This window comes from Macrotis lagotis, chromosome 8 (genome assembly GCF_037893015.1).
Source record: "Macrotis lagotis isolate mMagLag1 chromosome 8, bilby.v1.9.chrom.fasta, whole genome shotgun sequence".
Classification (NCBI taxonomy): Eukaryota; Metazoa; Chordata; class Mammalia; order Peramelemorphia; family Peramelidae; genus Macrotis; species Macrotis lagotis.
In genome coordinates, this window is record NC_133665.1 from 175,777,782 (window position 1) to 175,801,667 (window position 23,886).

The 23,886-nt window shown below is 39.6% G+C and overlaps 1 protein-coding gene across 9 annotated transcripts in view; it reads left to right on the forward strand.

Annotated features, from left to right (window-relative positions):
- The first annotated feature begins 3,053 nt into the window (after positions 1-3,053).
- The window catches only part of CFAP20DC (CFAP20 domain containing), a 199,650-nt gene continuing 178,817 nt past the window's right edge, over positions 3,054-23,886 (forward strand). For 3 of the 9 annotated variants that reach the window (XM_074198848.1, XM_074198844.1, XM_074198853.1), the window contains exons 1-4: positions 3,060-3,219; positions 10,969-11,058; positions 12,067-12,160; positions 18,403-18,475. In XM_074198848.1, coding sequence (XP_074054949.1) covers positions 3,199-3,219; positions 10,969-11,058; positions 12,067-12,160; positions 18,403-18,475 — 278 coding nt within the window. In that variant the 5' untranslated portion in view covers positions 3,060-3,198. Of the gene's footprint in view, positions 3,220-10,968; positions 11,059-12,066; positions 12,161-16,707; positions 16,789-18,402; positions 18,476-18,516; positions 18,536-23,886 lie in introns of those variants that run through there. The other 6 variants (XM_074198849.1, XM_074198847.1, XM_074198856.1 and 3 more) reach the window with 5 other exon arrangements.

Below are 23,886 nucleotides of genomic sequence, written 5' to 3' on the forward strand. Positions count from 1 at the left end.
CACACAGCTAGGTAATTTTTAAGTGTCTGAGGCCAGATTTGAACTCAGGTACTCCTGACTCCAAGGCTGATGCTCTATCCACTGCACCACCTCTGGTTATTTTCATCTTGAATACACAGCTGATTCTCTACTTTCAAAGGTCCTGCTTCTTGAAGCATTTTTCTGCCTCAAAGTGACTATTATGTTGAGAGTTGACTTTTTCTAAAGCAACCAGGCCTGGGGTCAATATTCATCCCCAAATGGCAGCCATCCCTTCCTATTCAATAGTTTTCTCCTATTTCCAAAAGCATATATGAACATTTTACCTGTAACTTAATATCTCTTTATTTGCCTTTTACTTTCTTTGAATACATTTTGGGCTGAGGGAAGGAAGGGAGAGAAGAACTGGCTAGGCATTGTTTCTTTTGCTTCTTTGTCCATATCACATAATATTCATTTATGCATAAAGGATTAGGAGTCAGAGGGTATATATTTGAATCTCTGTTGTTAATAATTATCTATGTAACCTTAGATAAGTCAATTAACTTCTCGCAGCATTAGTTATCCAATCTGAAATAATAGCAGGTTTGGCTGGATAATCTCTGTCTCTCCTCACTAAATCTTATGCTCTCTAGACAACCTGATTTCAGTTTTACAATCTGCAAGTGCTCTGGGTTTTCTTTCTCTCTCTTTTAGTTTTCGTTTTCCTTGTTTGACTGTTTCATGTCAGTCTCCTTTAATGGTTTTTCATCCCTGTTTATTGTATGTGGTAGTACCCCAAGGCTTTGGGACCTCTTCTTGTTCTGTATATTTTCCTACAAATTCAGTTGTGCAAAATATTATTTCCACATTAGTCATGTTGTAAAAGAAAAATCCCAAGAAAAATTAAGTTTTAAAAAAGCATGCTTTAATCTGCATTGAGACTATAACGGTCCTTTCTCTGGATCACTGTATTACAGAGAACACCAAAGTCATTCCCAGTCAATTCTTGTATAATATTGCTGTTACTGTGTATAATATTGTCCTAGTTTTACTTACATTTTTCATCAGTTCATGCAAGTCTTTCCAGGTTTTTCTGAAAGCATTTTGCTTGTTTTTTCTTAGAGAGCAATAGTATTTCATCTCAATCATATTCCACAACTTCTTTCAGCCATTCCTCAATTAATGGGCATCTCTTCAATGTTGTTTTTTTGCTACTATAATAAGTTGCTTTAGGTATTTTCCTTTTTCTTGGGATACATAGAAGTGATATTGTTAGATCAAAGGGTGTGCATAGTTTCATAGCCCTATGGGCATAATTCCTAACTGTTCTCCAGAACAGTTGAATCAATTCACAACTCTACCAACAGTGCATTAGTGTTTCAATTTTTCCACATCCCCTCCAATATCTGTCATTTTCCTTTTCTGTCATATTGGCTTATCTAAAAGGTGTGAGATGTTACTCCAGAGTGATTTTAATCTGCATTTCCCTGGTCAATAATTAAGAGCATCTTTGTCATATGACTAATAATAACTGACTTCTTTGGAAAACTGCCTGTTGACCATTGTGGAATGATTGCATTTTTATGAATTAGACTCAGTTCCCAGCATATTTGAGAAATGAAGTCTTTATCAGAAAAACCTGATGTCAAATTTTTTCACAATTATGATTACTGTCTATCACTTCTATCCTATTTCTAACCCCCTCCCATTTACCCTTCTCTTTCACTTTGTCCATCAAAAGTGCTTTGTTTCTGATAACCACCTTCCCAATTTGCCCTCTTCTATCAGTTCCCCTTAGATGTATTTTCCATATCAGTTGTTTTTTCCATTGAGACATCCTATACATTCATTTATTTGTTTCACATTTTATTTTATTTTTATTATTTTGATTTGGCTTTATTATTTCTCAATGTTGCAAGGAGTCATTAGTATCTACTCTCACAACCCCACTTTCTAAGGTGTTCTCTTCAGTGAATTTTTATACTTTCTTTTCCATTTGGCCAATTTTGCTTTTTAAGGAATTCTCTTTCAATGAATGTGTGGGTCTCTTTTACCATGACCTCTTCTGTTTCCAAGGCATTATTTTCTCCAGTACTTTTTCTACTTCCACTAAGCGGCTGGCTCTTTTTTCCATGAGTTTTAGATCTTCGTTTCCTAGTTTATCCTCCACATCCCTCATGTGGTTTTCCAATTCCTTGTAATATTTCCATTTTCTGAGACACCTTCACACTTCTCCTCTGAGGGTCTGGTTGGGCTTTGGGGTGTTCTGCGCTTGTGCTTCGTCCCGGTGGGGTCGGGTTCTTTCTGTGTCGTTCGCTCGGGTTGTCTGGGTTCTTTCTGACTTTTCACTTGGGGGTGCTCCTTGGGGGGGCTTTTCCGAGCGCTTCGTTTCCAGTTCTTCCGAGGAGCGCCGGCTCTCCGGACCACTGCCCCGGTCCGGCTCGGCGGGCCCCGCTGGGTTAGGGCTGCGGCCTGGCCGGCCCGGCCGCCTCGGGCTCTGCCGGGTGCCCCGAGCCGGGACGGCCGGGAAGGCTCTCCGGGCCCCGCGCTCCGGGCTGCTCCCCCTCCACTTACCTCCCTCGGGGCGCCCGGCTCGGGACCTGCGGCGGCCCTGCTTCCGCCCGGGCCGGGCTCTGGCTTCCGGCAAGTCGGGGGCCGGGCGGGGCGTGGGGGCGGGGTCTGCATCGCCCGCAGGTTCCTCCGCGGCAGCCATAGAAGGTGAGCCCCCTGAGGGCAAGGCTGGCGCACATGCGCAGTGCGGGTGGGCGCGGCCGCGGCGCTTTAGTGCTCCTGCGCAGGCCCCTGGGCGGGGCGAGCCCCTGCGGTGGGGGGCGGGAGCTGCGCCAGAGCGTCCCGCCCCTTCCGCCGGCCCCGCCCCCTGCCGTCTGCGCAGGATCCAGGACTCCCCCGGCCGTGCTCTCTGACGTCATCGCTCAGCGCCGCGCTCGCCTCCCCCCCCCCGCGGAGCTCCTCTGGCCCCTTCCCGCCCCGGCTGCCGCTGCGCGCGCACCCGCTCCCAGCCCCCCCCCCCCGCTCCTCCCGGCGGGCCGTGCGCGGTGACGCCATCGCTGAGCGCCGCGCCGCGGGCGCCCCGGGGGCCGGGCGTTGTTGGGGCGCGGCTCGGAGGCGGGGTCCGCGGGGCGGGCATGCGGCCGGTCTCCCCGGGAGTGCACAGCCGGGCCCGGCGGCGCTGCGTCGGCCCCGAGCTCCCGGGCCGCGGCGGCCCGCCCTGCGGGGATGTTCAAAAACGAGTACCAGGTAACCGGCGGCCTCGGGGCAGCCGCGGGCGCGGGCGGAGCCGGGGAGGCCGAGGCCTGGCGAGGGCGGGCGGCACCGCGGGGCTCCAACGGCCCGGCCGCCGCCTCCCCACCGCGGAGCGGCGAGCGCGGCCGAAGTCACAAGCAGAAGCCCCCGCCCGGGCACCGGGTACCACCCAGGGGCAGAGGCAGTAGCCGAGCCCCACGCCCCTCCTCCTTGTGCCCGCCTGGGCCCTCGAAACGCCCAGGAAAAGAGCCACTTGCCGGGAGGGGACGGACTCCTTTAGTCAGCCTGGGTCATCTCGGGGCAGGCATCCCCGGACCTTTAATAATCCAAACGGTGGATGGGCCGTCAGCCTCCCTCTGCCTTCCCCCTTAGCTGGTGGCTGGGACCAGCCATCTTGCCGAGCCCCGAAGGCCTTTTCTCACATCCCGGTGTAGAACGGAAACAAGCTTCCGACGGCCCTGCTTGGTTGCTCACTAGTCTGTGTAACAACTGGCCTGAGCACGTGCGTCATTGAGACGCGGGTGTCTAGGGAGCTGGGGGGTGCGGCCCCCCGCTACTGGAGGTCGCAAAGCCTTAATCGCATCTTTTGGATTTGATGGTAAACTCTTCGGGGATGAGCCTCTCAGAATAGCCCTCCCACACTCATAACTTCACCAGCTTGCAGAACCCACCTAACGGAGGGCTCTGCTGATGTTTTGGGGCCTTCTTAATGCTATGCACGGAAACTTGGTCAACCCCCCAAGCTACTTTTTTTGTATCCTGGATCTTAGCAAGTTTTATTAATTAGAAAGAAAAAGAAGTATATTGACAGGTTTGGGTAGGAATTGCTAAGGTCTTCCTCTTTGTCTCTCCCTTTGATGTCTTCTAAGATCTCTTCCTTTATCCCTATCTCACATGATGTGGTGACCTTCCTATCCCCCTCTCCACTTGAACAAACGATCCCACGCCATTCTTTCTCCCCTTTGCCATTGCTACTATCTTACTGATTTTCAGACTCTTTATGTCTACTGAATCCTTCCCTACTGCCTATAAAAACGTCTACATCTCCCCCATCCTCAAAAATCCTCCATCTCTCTTCTGTCATTTATAGCTAAACTCCTTGATGAGACCAGCAGTTATGGTTGGGTCCTCCACTTTTTCCCCCTTCACTCTCATCTTAAGCCTTTGAACCTGGCTTCCGACCTTTTCACTGCACCTTCAGTTCATTCTCTCAAGAGTTGCCAATGATTTCTTAATGACCAAATCCAGTGTCTCTTCTCAATCCTTAAACTACTTGACCTCTTCTGATTCTCCTCTGTTCTCTCTGACCGCTTCTTCTCTGTCTCTTCATCCAGGTCAAGTCCTCTGGTTGTCCCATAGAATTCTGTTATTCTGGGCCCTCTTTTGCTATAGTACTTCACTGATATTCTCATCAGCTCCCATGGATTTAATCACTATCGGTATACTGATGATTTTCAGATCTACCTGTCCTTCCTCACTGCTGGCCTCCTTGCAGTCCTGCACCTCCAACTGCCTTTCAGAACCTGAAGTGTTCTCTAGGATTCAGCATCTTAAAGTGGACATTCAGGGGATATTTTAAACAATGTCCAAAATAGAACTCTTGTTTCTTCCTAATCACCTCCCAAATCCCTCTACCTTCATCTTAGACCTTCAGGTTCACAACCTTAGGAGTTGCCCCCAGGCTTCTCCCTCCCTCTTCCCACCAAGATGCTTCAGCTTTGTACTCTCTCTCAAACTCCTTCTTTGGAGGAGCCCCGTGCCACCCCACCCCACCCCCCATGAGGAGTCCTGAGCTGTGGTTAAGGCCTCCTGGTGGGTTAGCCACTAAAGTGCCACCCATCTGGTGCTTCAAGTCCTTCCCCTCTCTGGTCAGAGGCAGCCAGACTGGGGCTTTCTCAGCTATACCTTCACCAGTCATCCTCCTTGACAGTGGCTGTTTCTGCCCTTGAAGTGGCTTGAGCTCAGCACAGGTGCCAAATGCTCTTCTCTGTCTTAGGAGAAACAGACCAAAGCTGAGTAAGACTTGAGATGCTCTCCTCTCTGTGTATATGCTCTCAGTCTTTCTTTGACCTTTTTATAATGTGCCCAACACCCTCTCTTTTTTGTTATTCTTGGTGTTATTGATCCAGCACCAGATATTCATATTCATCACCTGTCTTTTCATCATAAGTGTCTTAAAAATCTTCAGTAGTTGAGGAGTTCCCAATCACCTTCACCAGTCTCCTTAAGCTCTCTCCTTTTTTCAAATTCATTAGAATTACTTCACTATCTTAGGGTTTTCATTCTTGATGTCTCACCATTCCTTCTGGTTTGACTTCACCTGTAGAATTTGTCTGCAAAAGTTTACTCATGTTTCTGAACCATTTGATATAATCTCTACAAATATCTAAAGCATACATGACATTGGACCTAACTTTCCCCTCCACTATCACAAACTCTTAAGAGAAGGACTAGTTCCCTCCAAGATTGCCATTATTTCTACCTAGAAGCTATTTTCCTTGTTAATGAGAACAGGATATAGACTAGATTTTCTCCATGTTGGTTTTTCTACTTTTTTGCAAAATGAAATGATCAATAACCAAGACAAGCAAGTATTAGCTGCTCATGTTTGATCATAGGTTGGCAGCAATGTTGGCAGCAGACTAGTCACTGCTGTTACTTCTATATTATCTCATTGTGCTAGGTTTGGGAATGTTTCCTGAACTCATTTTCTCCTTTTCTGTCCAGGTGGTCTGAGTGTATTCTCATGACCAAAATTGCTTCTGTTTTACCTGTAGTTGATGTACACATAAGCATTCTCCACCACGCTTACCCCTCTACTGGTTCCTGAATTTCTTGTTCCTTTTAAAAACCTCTGTTGGGCAAAGATAGTAAGCATGACCCTATAACAGCTTCATATAGTAAAACAAAGTCACACATTTCAAGTCTGGAAATGTAAGTCTCAATCTGCACCTCTTGTCGTCCACCTCTCTGCCTAGACTTGAGGTATTTGCTTCATTAAGGCTTAAGTAAGTCATGCTTAGTCAAAATTTTTACATCTTTCAGAGTTATTCTTTTTATAACTGTGGCCATTTTGTAAACTTTCTCCTGGCCCTCCCCACTTTGATTTGCATCAGTATCTGCAAATCTTCCCAGTATTTTCTGAATCTGTCCCTTGGTCATTTCATTGTAAGTTCCTTTGAGTCTGAGATTGTCTTTTTGCCTCTTTTTGCATCTCAGCACTTAGCACAGTGCCAGACATACAGTAGAGGGTTAATAAATGTTGATTGATGGATTGATTCTTATAACAATTATATTTGTGTACCACAGTTTGTTCACCTGTTACCTAGATTGGAGGGTATCCCAGAAACTTTCTCATTCTTTCCTATTATAAAAAAGTTGCAACAAATATTTTTTTGCAAATATATAAATTTTTTTCTCTCCATCTTCTTTCCTATTTGATGTGTAATTGTCTGCCTGGGTCAAAGAGTAGGCACAGTTGACTTTGGTTAAAGTTCCAAATTTCTTTCCAGGAGGGTTGGACCAATTCACAGCTCCCCAACAGTAGATCAGTGTGCTTGTCTTCCCATTTCTCCTCCTAAAATTGCCATTTACCTTTTTTTAAAATCATCTTTGACAATCTTGATAGCCATGAAGTGAATCTCAGAGTCATTTTTATTTGCATTCAAGTATTTATGTCAATTCCCTTTATTTCTTGGCTATTAGAGATTTATCAGATACTAACATCTGAAAAAATAATTTTGTTTCCTCTTTATATTTACTCAAATTCTTTGCTCTAATTATATCTCTAGAACAACATAAAAATAATAGAACAGTACAAATATTTGTTTTACCCTTCATTTTTTGGAAAGACTCCTAACATTTTTTATCATAAATAATGCTAGCTCTTCATTTTAGAAAGTTAACTTTTTACCATATTAAGAAAATATCCTTTTATTTCTATGCTTTAAAATTTTCTTATCCATAAATGGGTATTATATATTGTTGAAAAGATTTTTCTGCATCTGCTAATATAGAGTTCCATGATTTTTTTTATTAGTAGTATAATCATTTATGTGTAGAGCTTTCCTATTATTGAACCAACTCTGGTATAACTTCAAGGGGTCATAGGGTATCATCTGTTTAACATGGTGCTGTAACTGCTTGCTGGGTCCAAGCCCTGTCTCTGTCACAAGACCTTGTGGTTTGGGGCAAGTCCCTTAACTTTATAGTGCCCTCAATCAATTCTAGTCTTAGTAATAATAGCTAGTATTTATATTGAGCATTAAGGTTTACAGAGACTTTTGAATATTTTCTTATCTTAACAACAGTCCTTTGAGGGAGATTAAGATGACCAAGGACATCACTAGCTCAGTAGCTTAGCCAAACCTTACTCCTATCCCAGTCATTAAAAATAGTGGGTTTTTTGTTTGTTTTTGTTTTTAGGTTTTTGTAAGTCATTGGGGTTAAGTGACTTGCCTAAGGCCACACAGCTAGGTAATTATTAAGTGCTTGAGACCAGATTTGAACCCAGGTACTCCTGACTCCAGGGCCAGTGCTTTATCCCCTGTGCCACCTAGCTGCCCCAAAATAGTGGTTTAAAAGTTTTATAACCTGCTTTTTAACTCTTTGTTTCAATATCAGGGCCATATTTATGTCATAAAAGGAGTTTGATATTCAGCCTATTTTAAGTGGTTGATAAAATGTTGGAATTAATCATTCTTTGAATGTTGAATAGAATTTGTTTATAATTATTTAGTCCCATACCCCCCCCCCCCTTGAGAGTTTACTTGTGATTTGTTCAAATTCTTTTTTCTGAGAATGGATTAGTTAAATGATCTTTTTCTTGTTTTGTTAAGCTGGGTGTTTTGTATTTTTGTAAATATTCATCCATTTTATTTAAATGATCAATCTTGTTGGCACAATTAGGGAAATAATTTATAATAATTTCAATTATTTCACCTTTATGTGAATTCTTTTTCATTTTTTATTTCAGCAATTTAACTTTTCCTCCTTATTAAATTAGCTAGTAGTGTGTGTGTGTGTGTGTGTATTTGTATGAATTTTAAGGGTGGCGTTTTCATTTTACCAATTTTATGGGTTTTGTTTTTTAATCTTTTCTTTGATTTTCACTTTTTTGTGTATTTTTAAAAATTCATTGTTTTTCAGTTTCATAAGTAGCATGCCCAATTAATTGACTTTTTTGTTGATGAAAGTATTTAGAGAGATACAGTTTTCTGTAGAAACAACTTTGGTTGTGTTCTAAAAGTTTTGGCATGTCCTTCCATTATTTTGTTTGATAAAATTATTGTTTATGATTTCTTTTTTGACCAGTATTCTTTAGGATCATATTATGTAGGTTTCATTTGTTTGAATCTTTTTATTAAATTCATTTTGATTATAATTTTCATTGTTTTATGGTCAGTAGAGTATGCATTTTTCTGCATTTATCAGGATTTTTTTTTAATGCTTTTGTCTATGGCCAGTTTTAGTAAAAGTTCCTTACACAGCTGAGAAATATAATATAGCATTTTCATTTCCTCTTCAGTAATTGTCAGAGATCTGTTGTATCCAACTTTCCTAAAATTTTATTCAGGTCTTTAATTTCTCTCATAATTCAGACTTGACTCATTCCTGTTCAGTGATTCAGAGACAGGACTGGAATGGAATGAGAAACTCCTAGACTCTCTGATAGTTTAAAAAATAGAGTGAAATTTACTTAGTCATAACATAGACAACTAAGCAGAGCTACATATAGATTCAGCTAATTTTGGCTCTTCAAAGAAATGCTTCTGGTCTAATAGAGGATTCCCTGCAGCAGCCACAAACTACAGGCTAGGTCTGAAGGCCTGACTTTGGTTGGCTAGGTCTTTTACTGCTCTGGGTGTTCAGGAAGCTGTAGAGATGGCTGGCATCTTAGCCACCTGGGGTGTGGGGTGGGGATCCACTCTATGGCAGGGTGTTACTGGATACTACTCCTTTTACAATTTCCATCTTGTTTATTTATTAATTTTTTTTCCTCAGATTTCTAGGTCTGACTGGGGCACATTATAGTTTTGCTGACATTGTAATGGGATTAGCTCTTCCTTTCATTGATTATATTATGTGCTGTTTGGCATGTATCTCTTGAGCATTATAATTACTTCATATTCCATGATGTCTTTAACTTTAATGTAGTTTCCCCACTTCTCCCTTTAACCATGTCCATTTTTACTGGTCGTTTTGTCTGAGATTTTTCTCTGTACATTTTTAATTTCATCTGAGATGATTCCTCATCTTAATCTTGTGAATCTTTTACATGTGACCTGTAGTCCTTGTTCTATTCTTTGGAAGTCCCTCTGGCAAGGGCCTTCTGCCTCTTCATTTTCCTCAGTCTTCTAGGAGATGGCTTTGACCCTTGATGCAGTTCTGATGGCATGCCAGAAGTGGACATTGCTTTGTACAGGACCTCTTGTCTTGTGTCCTGTTCGGAGCTGCTTTAATATTTTTTGCAATGCCAGCTTATCAGAGTCAAGACGATTGTCATTTCTCAACTTTTCCTCTCCAGTTGGATGTTGTCTCCCTTCTGGGGTTTTGGAGCCCTGTCTCAGCCCTCCTACCTTTCTGACTGCCCCTCTTCGGTGTACTTTGCTGGAACATCATCCATATCATATCAGGTTCTGTATCAGTCTCTCCTCAGCTCTCTTGGATTTAATTATATTTATGCTGATGATTCACAGACCTGTATATCCAGCACTATGCTCTCTTTAAAGCTTCCAGTCTTCTATTCACTGTCTTCTGTTGAGACCTGGGTGTCCCAGAGGCTTCTCAAATTCAGCCTTTTCAAAACTAAACTTCTCTTTCTCCTCAATTCCATGCTTCTTCCAGACTTTGATCACAGGTGCCACCATCCATCCAATCCCCTAGGCTAGAAAGTCAAGAATGATACCAATTCTCTTGACTCTTACTCTGCTTCCATGGGGCTAGAGTATAATTTACTTTAGAATTGGGAATTTTTGTCTTTATGCTTGGCCAGGTGCAGCTCATCATATTATTGAACCCAAAGAGCAAGACGGAGACCAAAATTTGATAAGTTTGGAGATCTTTAATTTCCCAGGGATTGCCTGGGGATGAAGAGTACCCAAGTCAGACAGTGCCTGAGTGTTCAGGGGAAAGGGTTTTTATAGTGTTTTGGCAGGGGGTGGTCCTGAGGACAAGCAGGATACAGAAGCAAAGACAGCAGTTAGATATATTTTCTTGTCATATTACTACAAACATGTAAACATATGGTTCAGTATAGATAGGGGACTAGACAGAGTGGGAAAGGGTCAGGGTCTTTGTGTTATGTCTGAACGTGTTTCCTGGGATGGAGGGAGTCACATATTCATGGGCTTCCCACAGGTTTGAGGGAGTGGAATTTACTATCTGATGGTTCCAGCTGCATCTGAGGAGGGGAGGCAGTCCTGGGAGGAAGCAGATATTTTACAGCTACATCAAGATAATTAGGCTAACAAGGGTACTTTGTGAATCTTAGACAAATTTATGTTATATCTATGACCCCCCCCCCCCCCCCACCAGAGTCAAGCATTTGGGTCCTGTCAGATTATTTTCAGGCCCAAAGGTGCCTAGCCAAAGTTATATTTCTGAGGAGTTTCTCGGGGCCCAGAAAGGTGTCAAGGACTCCTTCTGTACAGGGATTACATAAATATTGATATTGTACTTCAATGTATATTTAATCAATACTGGTTGATTAATTTGTCATTGATTATTTAATTTGTTTTGTAGGGGGGGCCATTTGTTGAAATCTTCAGTGCCCAGGGCAAAAATCCTGGAGCAAAATGGAAGATCTTTGGCAGTCCATCTGTAATTTGGAAAGTAAGCATTATAATTTAAATGTAAAAGTATATGTGAATGTTAAGAATGAAAGATAAAATCTCTGGATGTCTTGATTATAACAGCTTATTACTTGCATTTCTTATAATTTCATAATAGATGACTATTTAAATTAGAACTTTACATGGTTGAAATTAGATTCATCATACTTATTGTACCTTCTTCAAGGTACTTTTACTATAATAGGCTCAGATTAATTTTTATTGCAACTTTATAGTTAATCAAAAGTATCTTAAATCGCCTTTTAAGATATGATGAAATTCAAATAATGAATTAAACTTTATGACTTTTCAGTCCTAAATACATTATGTGATTTGGTTTGGTCACACAACTAGTAGTAAAGAGTAACATTGTGAGTTTTCTTTCATTACTTCTGGGTTCTGTCTGTGTACTTACATCTCCCATAAACATGTTGCAATTCTACCTGCCTTAATCTTCTGTGAGGTGCTGTGATCATAGACCTGTTGACCAGTGCAACCCTCTAGCAATGAGCTATACTTACTTAACTCATTTAGTCTTTGGATGATGAGCACCCACCCCATTGTCTGTCCTGGAGCATCTGGCAGAGCTTGGCAGAGCTTCTGAGGACCTAGGGTCATCTAGATCAGTTGGAATTGAAAGGAAACCTCCTTGGATTTCCTTATTTCTGTTCTACTAACTGTAGATAACCCAAAGTAAAGAAGAATTAAGATGAATTAAATTTCAAGAGCTTTAGGGATTAGAGGATTTCCAGCAATGGAAATGTTTTTATGGTATGGGGGAGAAAAAGATCCTGATATCAAAATGCATAATCCAGGAAAATTGAGTCTGATATTTTTTTTTACTTTTTAAAAAATCCGGCCTGCTACAGAAACACAAACACACCCATCTAATTTCAGCTCATTTTATGAGGAATTTTTTTTCCTGTGAGATTGTGTCTGTCTTTGATTTAATAAAGGAATTCATATGGAAATAGCCCATATTGTTTGCTTTTTCTTTTACATTCTCTAGGAGTTTGATAAAGAAGTTAAAAGTTTTGTCTTTGTCCTTGAAGGCAGTAGCCAAACCAACAAAATTCAATTACCAAAGGAGAATAAACAGATTCGTAAGTATTACACCTATATGCTAAATATTGGATTTCACTTCTTATTTATTGTTCTGCTTTCTCTACTGCATGACAAACATATTAATATGAAATTGAATTCATCCAACTGCTTTCAAGGAGAATCATTTTTCAGGAAGTTTGCCATGACTGTTGGAACACATTGTAATTAGACTAGACTTTGAAATACTTTTCAAACAAGATAAAATCAAATGAAAACTTCCTCGTGTGGAAAGAAAAATGGAAGATAGTAAATTAGGAATTATTTTGCATCAACTTGTAAAGAGAACAAATTGTGCTGGGTATGAAATAAAACCTGCCTTCATGGAACTTACATTCTGACAGCTTTGGTGGCAGACTTTCCTGGATCATGTTTCACTGAATGTTGCTGTTCTTCACAGTATTATGTCAGGATTTCTTGAAATTTCAACTCCACCTAAGCTTCTCCTACCTGATTTTTCTTTATTATATATTATGTGATTTATTTGGGGTTTTTTTTTTCAAAGTTTGTATCTGTAATTTTATCTCTGGCAATGAAGATCACAAACCCCTCTCCCTTTAGAGATAGTTTATCACCCATGGCTAAACTCATGGTGCTCTTCATCTTGCTTTTTCTGAACATCCCAGCTTGAGGAGAGCCTTGACAGAGGTTAGGCTCTGGGTTTAGCTAGGTTCATTTCCACAATCATATCAACCTCTCACATTTCTGTGGCAGTCCCCATGTGCCCTAGGAGGAAGTGCTGCAGCTTTTATCCCCATTTTGCAGATGAGGAAACTGAAGCAAATGAACTCAGGTGATTTGCCCTGGAGCAGACAACCGGGAAGAATCTGAGGCAGGGTTTGAACTCAGGTTCCTCTGACTTAAACCTTGAGACCCTTTCTACAGTGCCATCTCACTTTCACAAGATTGTGAGGTATCAGAGGTGGACTGAGTGCAGAGAATGAAATTACATCTGATTCAAAAATATTTATTGCCTGTGAAAACGTTTTGATGTGAAAATTGACTTTAGTTTAATTCCACAAAAATTTGTGAAGTAGTAGTCCATCAGTCAAATAAAATGGATTTAGTAAGCACTTATGTAAGTGCCCCACACAGTGCTAGATGCTAGGGATACAAAGACAGTGGACTTAAAGTCCTATAGGAGAAGGAAGAGACACATCAGTAAATAGAATGTATAGGAAATTGTGAGAAGTCTGGGAAATTTGAAGTGGGATGCCCAATATTCACCTAATAGTAAGGATGAGGTGTCAGGAAAGACTTCGGGGAGGGGAGGTCTGCTGATTTTGACCTTGGAAGACGGGGAAATGGGGGAAGATGACAGAAGGCTTATTGTGAGCAAAATGAGCGAGCAAGGCGTGCAGATGGTAAAGGATTGGGGGGTACAGTTTGGTTGAAACTGAGAAGAGAAATCCATAAAGCCACATATTTAGGTTGAAGCCCACGAATTCTTACTTTATTTGGTAGGCAATAAGGAGTCACTGAAGTTTTCTGAGTAGACAAAGGCGATAGTAGTAGGAATGGGTTAGGAGAAGGTGTGGATCCAAGTCAGGAGCATGCCTTAGTTATCCCTTAAAATAGTCCAGGTCAGAAGATTTGAGGTAATACAGTGTTTGTTGCCTTAACTTATTCTATTTTGTGTTAAAATTCTTCTGACCACTCTTTATATCGGGAGTATTCCGTCATTTTAAGACCTCTTCTGTTCCCATGCCAGGCTAACATTTATGGATTCTGTCAATGTAGAGAGGCCCAGAAGCTGAAAACTGCCTTAAGACTTCAGACAAATTCCAAATTGTCGCAGGGCTACACTTTGGGGGCGGGGTGAGGATACTTTATCAGAATCTATCAATTATAATAACCTAAAAAGAAAATTTAAATGCATATTTAATTTTGACCTTCACCAAGTCCTACTTTGATCCCTTATTGTGGTATGAAACCAACACTAGATTTTCTGTTTCAAAGAAAATGCCGATAGGGCATGACCTCTGACAGGTTCTAACATGCCAAAAAGAAGTTAAGGACAACCCTAGTAATAGCCTGCTAGCTGAGGACCAACCTAGCTAAGCCCAAAAACATTTATCACCATTTGTTGTATGAAAATCGGGGCGGGGGAGGCTACGAGATGACTCTATCTTGTGTGGCTGTCTTGTTGCTTCTGTAACAGCAACACAATGATGAAAAGGAGAAGAGAGGGTGCTTAAAAATAACCATTTTTAGATAATTCATAAATAAATGTTGACTTAACTATATGTACTATAACACCAAGATTCTTGTTCACTGACCAATGAATTGACAAAAATAGAAGGGCTGAACTACCTCCATGTTGATATAAAGAAACTAGATGATGACAAGAAATTACAACAAAATGGATAACAGATAAAGCAGTCAAGGGATATGAACAGTTTTCAAGAGAAGAATCTTGAAGTATTAACAAGCATATGAAAGAATACTCTAGATTACTATAAGCAACCTGATTTCTGATTGAATCTAATTAGAATTAGCTGTCGATTTATGTCAGACCACTGAGCTTTTAGAGCTGAGGGCAAAATCAATATCAAATAAGAAAATAAAGATGGGAAGAATACTTAAAATTATCAAAGCAGCTTCAATATGACCTTTTCAAATGATTTCTTGTGCAAATAAAAGGAGAAAATATTGACCTTGATTATCTCCATTTCTTGCAAAGATTTAATTGTTAGAAAGCAATTGCCACAGCAAGGATACCAAAAGAACCCAGAAATTGTTTTAATCAGCAAACATTCGATTTTTTTTCACAGGAAGGAGAAAGATAGAAGTCAAAGGCAATTCTGGTTTGGGATACAAAGTCATTTATAACACATTTCAGATAATGGTTGTGCACATCACTTCACAATACAGAGAAAAGCAGGGGAAATAAGCAAGGATAAGGATAGCTTGACTTGAGATCAAACCAAAGCATATCATTCCAAAAAATTTCAAAGGTGAAACTAATAGGAAGATGAAACCTATTTGTCAGTATTTTTAATGAGGCTTTTTGAATCCTTAACATCTCAGTAATGGAAACACCATATAAGAAAGTTGAAATATACTCAAGAAGAGGAAATCAGTAAGAATTTCAGGATTTAATTAAATATACCTGTGGATTAAATTTGTTCTGGAAAAGATATAAGCTTGAAAATATTGGGATTGTTTTACAAGAGATCTCAAGAAAGAAGAGACAATTAAAAAAAGTGAAAAAAACTAATTCAAAAAATGGCAATTGAGAAAACATCAACTACTTTCACATGTATCTACTTCCCCATCCTTATAAGATCTTGATGAGCATATTTTGCACATGTTTTGAGAATATGTTTGATTAAACTAACAGAAGGAAATAGTCTCCGAAGAATTGTTCAGAAAATTCATTAGAGAGAATGAAAAGGACTTGTCTTCCTGCAGTGAGGTCTTGGATTCAAATTAAATAACATAAACTTATAGTAGATCCAATCAAGTTTTATGATTTTTCTTCAATTCATTCACATGAGTAGGAATGGAAGGGAAAGATGGTGGGGTTTCGCTTAGTAAGTTGTTGGTGATGAAAGAAGAGTTATGAGAAGAAGAGGATAGGGTAGAATTGAATGATAGAATTAATTAGTTAAAAAGTATGAATGAGGTGGGAGCAGGTTCTTAATTTGAGAAGACTGAAGTTCATCAAGCTAAGATAACATAAAAAAGTGTCTTGGGATTAGTTATAAAGGAATTCGATACCTCTGGGAATCTAGCAGCAGCAGCTAGTCACTCTTTGGGATTGCCTTAAGGCTATGGGCCCTTGCAGGAAGGGGACCTTGAACCCTAAGAAAGCAACCCGCCTTCCACCCTATGGACTGGGTGATGACTTGGAGTTTCCATTGGCATCAATATAAAAATAAATTAAAGTTTAAGAATTCATGTTTACCCTATTAGAGTTTTTATTAGATATTTTTGAATTGTTTGATGTCATTCACTGTGCTAGCTATTGCTCCTAGTTTTGAATTATCTGCACATTTAAAAAGGATGTTGTCTATGCTTTTGTGAATGAATGAACGAAGAAATGAATAAATGCTTTGAGGATATAACTAGAAAAGTAAGACAATCCCCTGCTTCTCTAGCCTCAGTAGCAAAACAAAGAGTCGGGTTTTGATAAAATATTCAGCTGTTCAAGGCCTCAAAGAGATCCCTGAGGCATTCTACCATCTTTTCTATAAGAACAGTAGGAAAAAAGAAGAAAATAATTTACTAAAATGTTGTTAGATTTTATCTTTATCCTTCCCATAATTTACCAGTGTAATAACCTTGTCTAAAAAGGAAGTTGCTTTGGCATAATCAATTCCTGTTGAAAACACTAAATCCAGGTGCTTTTAGGGATGAATTAATTAAATATTTGGCCTGATATAGCAGGTGAATGATGTCATAAATATCCAAACAACCCTGACCAGAACAAAGCTTCCCCATCCCTGCCTTAGAATGTGAACTTTATTCATTTATATATTTATTCATTTTAATGTGCACTTTCTGAGAGTGGTTGTCTTTCTTTGTATCCCCTCACTTAACACAGTGCCAGACACCTGGAAGACACTTAATGAATGCTAGTTGACTGACTGAATAATGTAAAAGGTGACAAGAACCATCTCAAAATGTGCGTTGCTATATGAATATGTACAGACCTTTATTTCCTTTCTTTTTTGTTTTTTTTTAGGGTTTTTTTTTTTTGCAAGGCAAATGGGGTTAAGTGGCTTGCCCAAGGCCACGCAGCTAGGTAATTATTAAGTTTCTGAGACCAGATTTGAACCCAGGTACTCCTGACTCCAGGGCCAGTGCTTTATCCACTGCGCTACCTAGCCACCCCCTATTTCTTATTTTTAATTCAGATCTTTTTATCTTTTGATTTTATATAAATATCACCTTCAGTTTTCTCAGTTTTTCCCTTCTCTTCTTCCCATTAATTTTATAATAAAGAATACAAAAAAGGGGGAGGGGGAAGCAAATTAAGTAAAACTAACCAGCACAATGGCCTTAACTCAACCCACTGTGTGTGATTGTCCCTGTCTTTTCATGATCCCTTCAGCGTTAACTTTTTCCATCATTTGTCAACTTGGCCAGTTGTCTGAAGGCCATCTGAAGCCTTAAGAGTTGCTTTCATTTTTGTTTCTCTTATTGTTAATTTGGAGTATCCTTTTAAATGATTGTTAATGTTTTGTGATTTTGAGAGCTGTTTGTTCATATCTTTGTTTTGGAGAATTGGTGGCCATTTATCTTTGAAAGGACAGCGCTGATACTGTACTCACCATCAACAAAATTAGTGTGATGAAAGTCCCTTGGAAACTTTGCTTCTCTTACTGCCTAATAGTGTATTAAACTGAGGTGATTCTTTGTTGAAAGAGAACTACAAGCGAGACCCCTTTGCTCCCATCTAAATCATCCTACTTAACCTCATAAAAGATTTTGACCTAGAGGGAAAAAACAGTGTAGTCTATGGACTGGTCTGAGATCTAAAGAAAGAAATTAATGCCAATGTATTAAGTAGTACACTGTTCAGACAAATCATAAGATACCATTACTTTTTCTGATGATTTTGAGCCTACTGAAATTAGGGATGAGGAATAATATATAAATTTTAGAACTCTCATGTCATAGAAAATTGTGATTCATTTACCATGAACATATTCATGGAAGTTGGCATTATAAATGAAAATGTAATTCCCCATCTCAGTTGACTTTGGAAACTTAACCATATGAGCCAGATATGGCTCATCAAGCTCTGACTTGCACAGTTTTTCTAATTGTAATTCTTTTTTGTGATTGATTGTTTTTTATTAAGTTGTTTAATAAAGTTAAAACTGTCACAGACTGAAAATAATTTCCCCATGCTTTTATGGTAAATTTGATGGGATTCTATAGTTCAGGTTTATGTATCTCTGGGGAACACAGTGCTTTGTGTTCGTTCTCTTATAACCTAATAAAAGTGGTAAATAAAAAATTAGGTTTTTTTATTTTCATAAAAATTTCACTAAGACCTCATATGAGAGTTTAAGAAAGCAGGGTTTCAGTTGAAGTTTGGTTTTATTCTTTTGAAAGTTTTCATTTGCTTTCCCAAGGTTGTGAGTCATTAGCAATAGCAATACTAGTACAGTATTTTGTATTATTGTTAAAATGCTAAAAGTTTATTTGCTTATTTATGTTAAAGCATGTATATGTAACAGCTGTCCTGGTCCTCATAACATTGTCCATTTCTTTTCTCCCTGTATCCTAGTTGGCCTGATCCAGCGATTTCTCGTACTTCAGATTTATGTGCCCCTGGGACAGGACTTCTCTACTGAATTGCTGTAAGAAAGACCTCATTTCCCTGAATGTTTCATGTGTGGTAGACACTTGATCAATTAAAGGTAGACCAACAGCCATTAATTGCAAGTGACAGTTTTTGCATTAAAAATCAATGACTTATCAAGTTTATATAAAGTAATTAAGTTAATTAATCCTATTTCTCAAATGCCAAGTATATTCTGATATTTCCCCAGGGAGAGGAAGAATTCTGTTTAGAGAAATATAAAGAATTATGATTGTGACAATAAAGAACATATACTTTTAGGGAAAATATTCAAAAAAGTTGACCTACCCATTAAACTAGTAGTAATCAAGAGTGACTTGTATTAAATATTTATTTCCTATTATATGAGTATATAGATATATACATATGCAAAAGGTATTGCAATTCTACATTTTAATATAGTTTATGCTTAGAAATAGTCACTGACCAAGGAGAATGGGATTAGGTAGACTTTGTGATTTTCTGTTCTACAATTTATTTTATTTAAAATCTTTGGGATTATTACTAGTAGAATTGGAACCAAAATGGAGATAAGATATCTCCCTGAGAAGCAGATCATGTGCATAAAAGAAGTGGAACCAAAAGTGCAGGTTTCCTAGTGTGTCACTTGAGACCTAGAGACTAACCTGCTACAACCTTGCCCAAGTCCATGCTGAGGCTGAAACTGATGCTTTGGCGTTATTGTGTCTTGACTGGTTTCCCCTTTCAATAAGTGAACATAGATAATGTAAATGAGGAATCTCAACAGTTAATGGATTACTGTTTGCAGTCTTCCCAGATTTTCATGTAGTTCTCTCTTTTCCTTGCTTGAATAGTAGTTTTTCCTATTTACAGATTTTTTTTTTTAATTGAAGATTATATTCTTGGAGACTATCAGAAGTAGCGGTAGTTCTATTCAGTGGAAAAATGGAGAAAGAAGAAATTATTTTTATATTCATATTAAGTATTATGATTGGTAAAAGTTTTTGAATATCATATTATTGGTTTCAATTTTGGTCAATAATTCTCAGCTTTGTTAAACTGGATGTTAAAGAATGGATTAAACAGCCTAGTCCTCAATTTTAATCAGCTTTAAAAGTTTCTAATCTCTAAGATTGGTGCCAAGTGTAATAAAATCTCAGGTAGCATAATATTAGTTCTATTTAACATATAACTATTTTATTCATCCTTATTGAAGATTTTGTGAAATGGTTTAGTAAAAATGATAATAATCTTTGATTAAAGATTTTTAGCTCCTCTTTGAGTCATTGCTCTGTACATTTATTATAAGCCTTAACCTTATTGGCATTCATATCATCCCCCCCAAGGGCTTGGTATGCATCATGTTTTCTCAGCCTCACAATTGTATAAAGGTGTTATCATGCCCATGATACAGAGGAGTAGAAGAATTAGAAGATTTAAATAACCTGCATAGGATTCCATAGTTAATAGGTGTTGTAGGTAATTTGAACTCATGTCTTACTCCATATCTGGCACTCGTTCCCTGATGCCATGCCCTTGTGTACTCAATCCAAGACTAATAAGGAAATTAATGTTTTTAAGCAAGTCTCAGATTTCAGCATTTTCTTAACCATTTGGCATCTTTTTCCCTTTAGAAAACAGAAAAAAAAATCAGATCTAACTGAGATTTCTTGGATAGTCAGAACTATTTAATCAAGATTTCACTTAACATCTGAAAAAAACCAAGCCCACTATTTGGTCCTTAAGAAATTTTCAAATAGTAAAACTTTAGGCACCAAACCATAGCAATAGCTCACATTCTTGTATTGGCCCAATGTCTCCTTAAGTTCATGGTACTCATTAACCTCTGGACAAGTCTTGTCAGACAAGTTTGTGCTTTACTCTTTAACAGGTTTGCAATTTGCTCCTCTGACTATCTACTAGGCTGTATGGAGCCTTCATTCTATCTTGGTCTACGTAAGACACTGAAGGGTAGAACAGCAAATGTCTGAAGGAAAGTAGTAAAGCATGCTTCTTTTCAATACTCCCTAATAGTCCTGTGGTACTTTTAGCTACAGTACAAGAGAAAGCATATATCTGCCCGGGTTATTGCTTGATGTGTGTTTTTTGACTGGATCTGTGCTGGGATCAATAAGGAATTTCCTCTACATAACCTCTGCCCCTTTTGGAATTATCTGGGCAGAGGGAAGTTCAGAGACTCATCCAGATATACCTAACCAGAATGTATCAGGGACTTGGACTTGAACCCTGGGCCTTCTGACTTTGCGGCCAGCTCATCTGCTGTCCCATACTGCCTCTCACCTGACAAATAGAAAGTGATCATTTTATTTTTAAATATCAAAGATGTTACTGGGGAAAAGGTAAGATCATAGAATTGAAGCATTTTAGACTTAGAGGAACCTTAGAGGTGATCTAGTCAAATAAAATCATTATCCGTCAAATAAACCTTGAGTTGTTCTTGTCAGTAGTAGTGAGAAGATATAATCAGTTGTCTTATTTTATTCTCCTTGTACTAAGAAAAAAGATAGGCAAAATGGTTGAGTCTCTTGGAACACAGTGTATCATAAAAAATAATTTCTCTTGTCAAAGCTTGGCCTAGGGCCCACCTGCTTGAAATCTTGTTATGGTATCATTTTGTTTTTTAGAATAAAGCAGTTATGTTTCTACTAGTAGTTACAAAGGATTGTGTACTATGGATGGCTGTTAAGAATAGCAAATAATAAAACATTTTATTTTGGAAAAAAAAGTAAATGTAAATAATGGAATACTTTGGAAACACTATTGCTTCATCTTATTACTAACAAAACCATGTCCTTAAAGCACAGAACACTTTCTCTTGCATAAGCATTTAGAGTTTGGAAGACTGAGCTTGTTTTTTTAATAGAAAACATCTCGTATTGGTTAGTTCTTGTCCTTCGGTATAGAAGGATAAGGAAAAACAACATCACTGTGTTAGAGGCAAGTTACACTTTGGTTTGTTACTATCTGCATAAAATTGAATTTCATCTGCCTTCTTAGTGAGCCAAGAGTCCTGCATCTCTCTTAACTTTTTCTTGGACTTTTCTTTGGTTGAAATTCAATGCTGTCTTCTTAGAAATGGATAAACTGTCTTGCTGCTAAACTCTGTGGAGTTTCATTTCTCAATAAGCAGCTTCTGTATTTCCCTATCATTTTCATCAAGCCAGTCCTGGTGTTTGCCAGTGTTCTGGCCCAGATGAGCAAATGCAGTGCTGTACACTAGATCTCTGAAAACTTCCCACTCCCTTTCTGCTCTGCTGTTGCCAACTGTGTGTTGATTCAATTTTCCCTTCAAGTTAACAACAAACAGTTCCCTATCAGAAAGACCCTCTAATCTCTTGGCATTAATTCTTCTGGTATTCATTTTGCCTTGGGGCCACTGTTCATATTTGGAATATGAATATTTAGTCTAGAGAGAATGAGTCTGTGATCAGTGATCAGTCCAGCACTCTGCACCACACATTGCCTGTGTCACTCTCACATCCTCTGTTTCTTTTCCTTACGATCAAATAGTCTAAGAGCATTAGGTAAACAGAAGGCAGTGTTTGTGATGAGAAGGTGATGAGGTGTGCAAGTCTTCAGTAGTAGGTGATCATTGCTGTTGCTGTTTCTAGCTCTGTTCCTCCCAAGAACTCCATGCCTGGTAATCTGAGCCTACTCTAACATTAAAGTCACCAGAATTATGAGCTTATTATCTCTATTGGTACATTGACCAAAAGGGTCTTCATAAAATTTTTCTTTAACTTCATCAGGCTTCATCATGGTGGGAACATAGGCACTGATGAGGGTAGCATGGTGTTTTCCTGGAAGTGGCAATCTCGTCATGAGCCTGTTGTTCACTCCTTTTGGTGGCATTCAAACTTGTTGACTAGATTAATTTTGATTGCAAAACCTACCCCAGCTTTACAGCACTCTCCTGCACTGTGGCCACTCCAGAAAATGTGTATCTAATTCAGCTTCAGTCAGCTGGCCTTCATTTGTCAGCCTTGTTTCACTCAGGGCTGCTATTTATTTAAGATACTTACTGAGTTCTCTTGCAACAAAAGCTGTTATTTTTCAGGTCTGTTGGACCTTGTGTTGTCTATGAGTGTGTTCAGATTCCATATGCCCTGATGGTGAGTGGAACCTTCTTTGGAGAAGTTTTTGCAGATTTTTTTGTCTCGAATACAAGGTGGGATCCCCACCCGCTGTGGTAATCAGACCAGGGTTGAGTAAGCAGACAGTTTTTAGGACATCTTTGTGTTGTCTGTGAGTGTGTGCAGATTCCATATGCCCTGATGGTGAGTGGAACCTTCTTTGGAGAAGTTTTTGCAGTTTTTTTTGTCTCAAACACAGGGTGGGATCCCCACCCGCTGTGGTAATCAGACCAGGGTTGAGTAAGCAGACAGTTTTTAGGACATCTTTTCTAGCCCCTTACACATCACATCTCATCACATCACTTCCCATCCCATCACATCAGTCACATCACAAGGTGAGCAGTGTGATTCTTAAAAAGGCTGTTCAATCACCCAGGGGGGCTGCTGAATCTCACTGCTGCTTTCAGTGGAGAAACAACCCTATGACCTGGGCCACTCGTGTGCAGGGTTGTGACTACAGCTCCCGTGTATCCACACCTGCTGCTTTGTCACCTGCCTGTGGCTACAGGACTTTGAGGGATGATAAAAGTGGCGTGGGTGATATCTTTTAATGAGTGCTAAATGAGATTTAAGTGAGGCAGAGTTGCACCTCACTCTCTCCTCCAAAAGTCATTGTGATCCAGTAGCAAGACAGTTAAGACAACAGTGATGGCTCTAGATGATTTTGGTGTCTTCAGTGTTCGCCACCCATTCCACTAGTGGAAGATTTCACATGCGTAGGGGAGATACCCCCCCCACAACTCACCAATGAGATAGCATCTCCCTTGGTTACCCTCAACCTGGTTTAATCCACCTGCCAAAACGGTTTACAGGGCATGGCCACTGTGCATGATACAGTTTCCACAGATGAGAGTTAGGTGACTCAGGTGGACATCAGAAGTGAAAAGCAGCCCTGAAAGGGACTCAGCCCTCACACCAAAGGTACTAGTCTTCCTTGAACACACCCTACATCCTAGTCTCATATTAAGTCCTGGTCAGGGTGTTGACTGCATCTCCATGTTCTCTATGTATCTTGAGAGCTGTGGACACAACCCTGCTCTCTCCTTTTGGGAAGAACTGCTGTAATCAAGTTTAGTCTGAGCTCTTGGCAGGCTGTATTGAAGAAGAATCATGCCAGGCAAGTTATCCAGACCGTTCAAAGTGAATCACCAGCATTCTCTTGCAGTTCGTTGAGGAATGGATGGCTGTAGGAAGACACTGCTTAGAAATGAGTTTTTTCACTTTGGGGCAAATCTCATTTTTCATACAAACTCCAGTAATCTTCAAAGCATTTAAGCCCAATATGCCTATTATT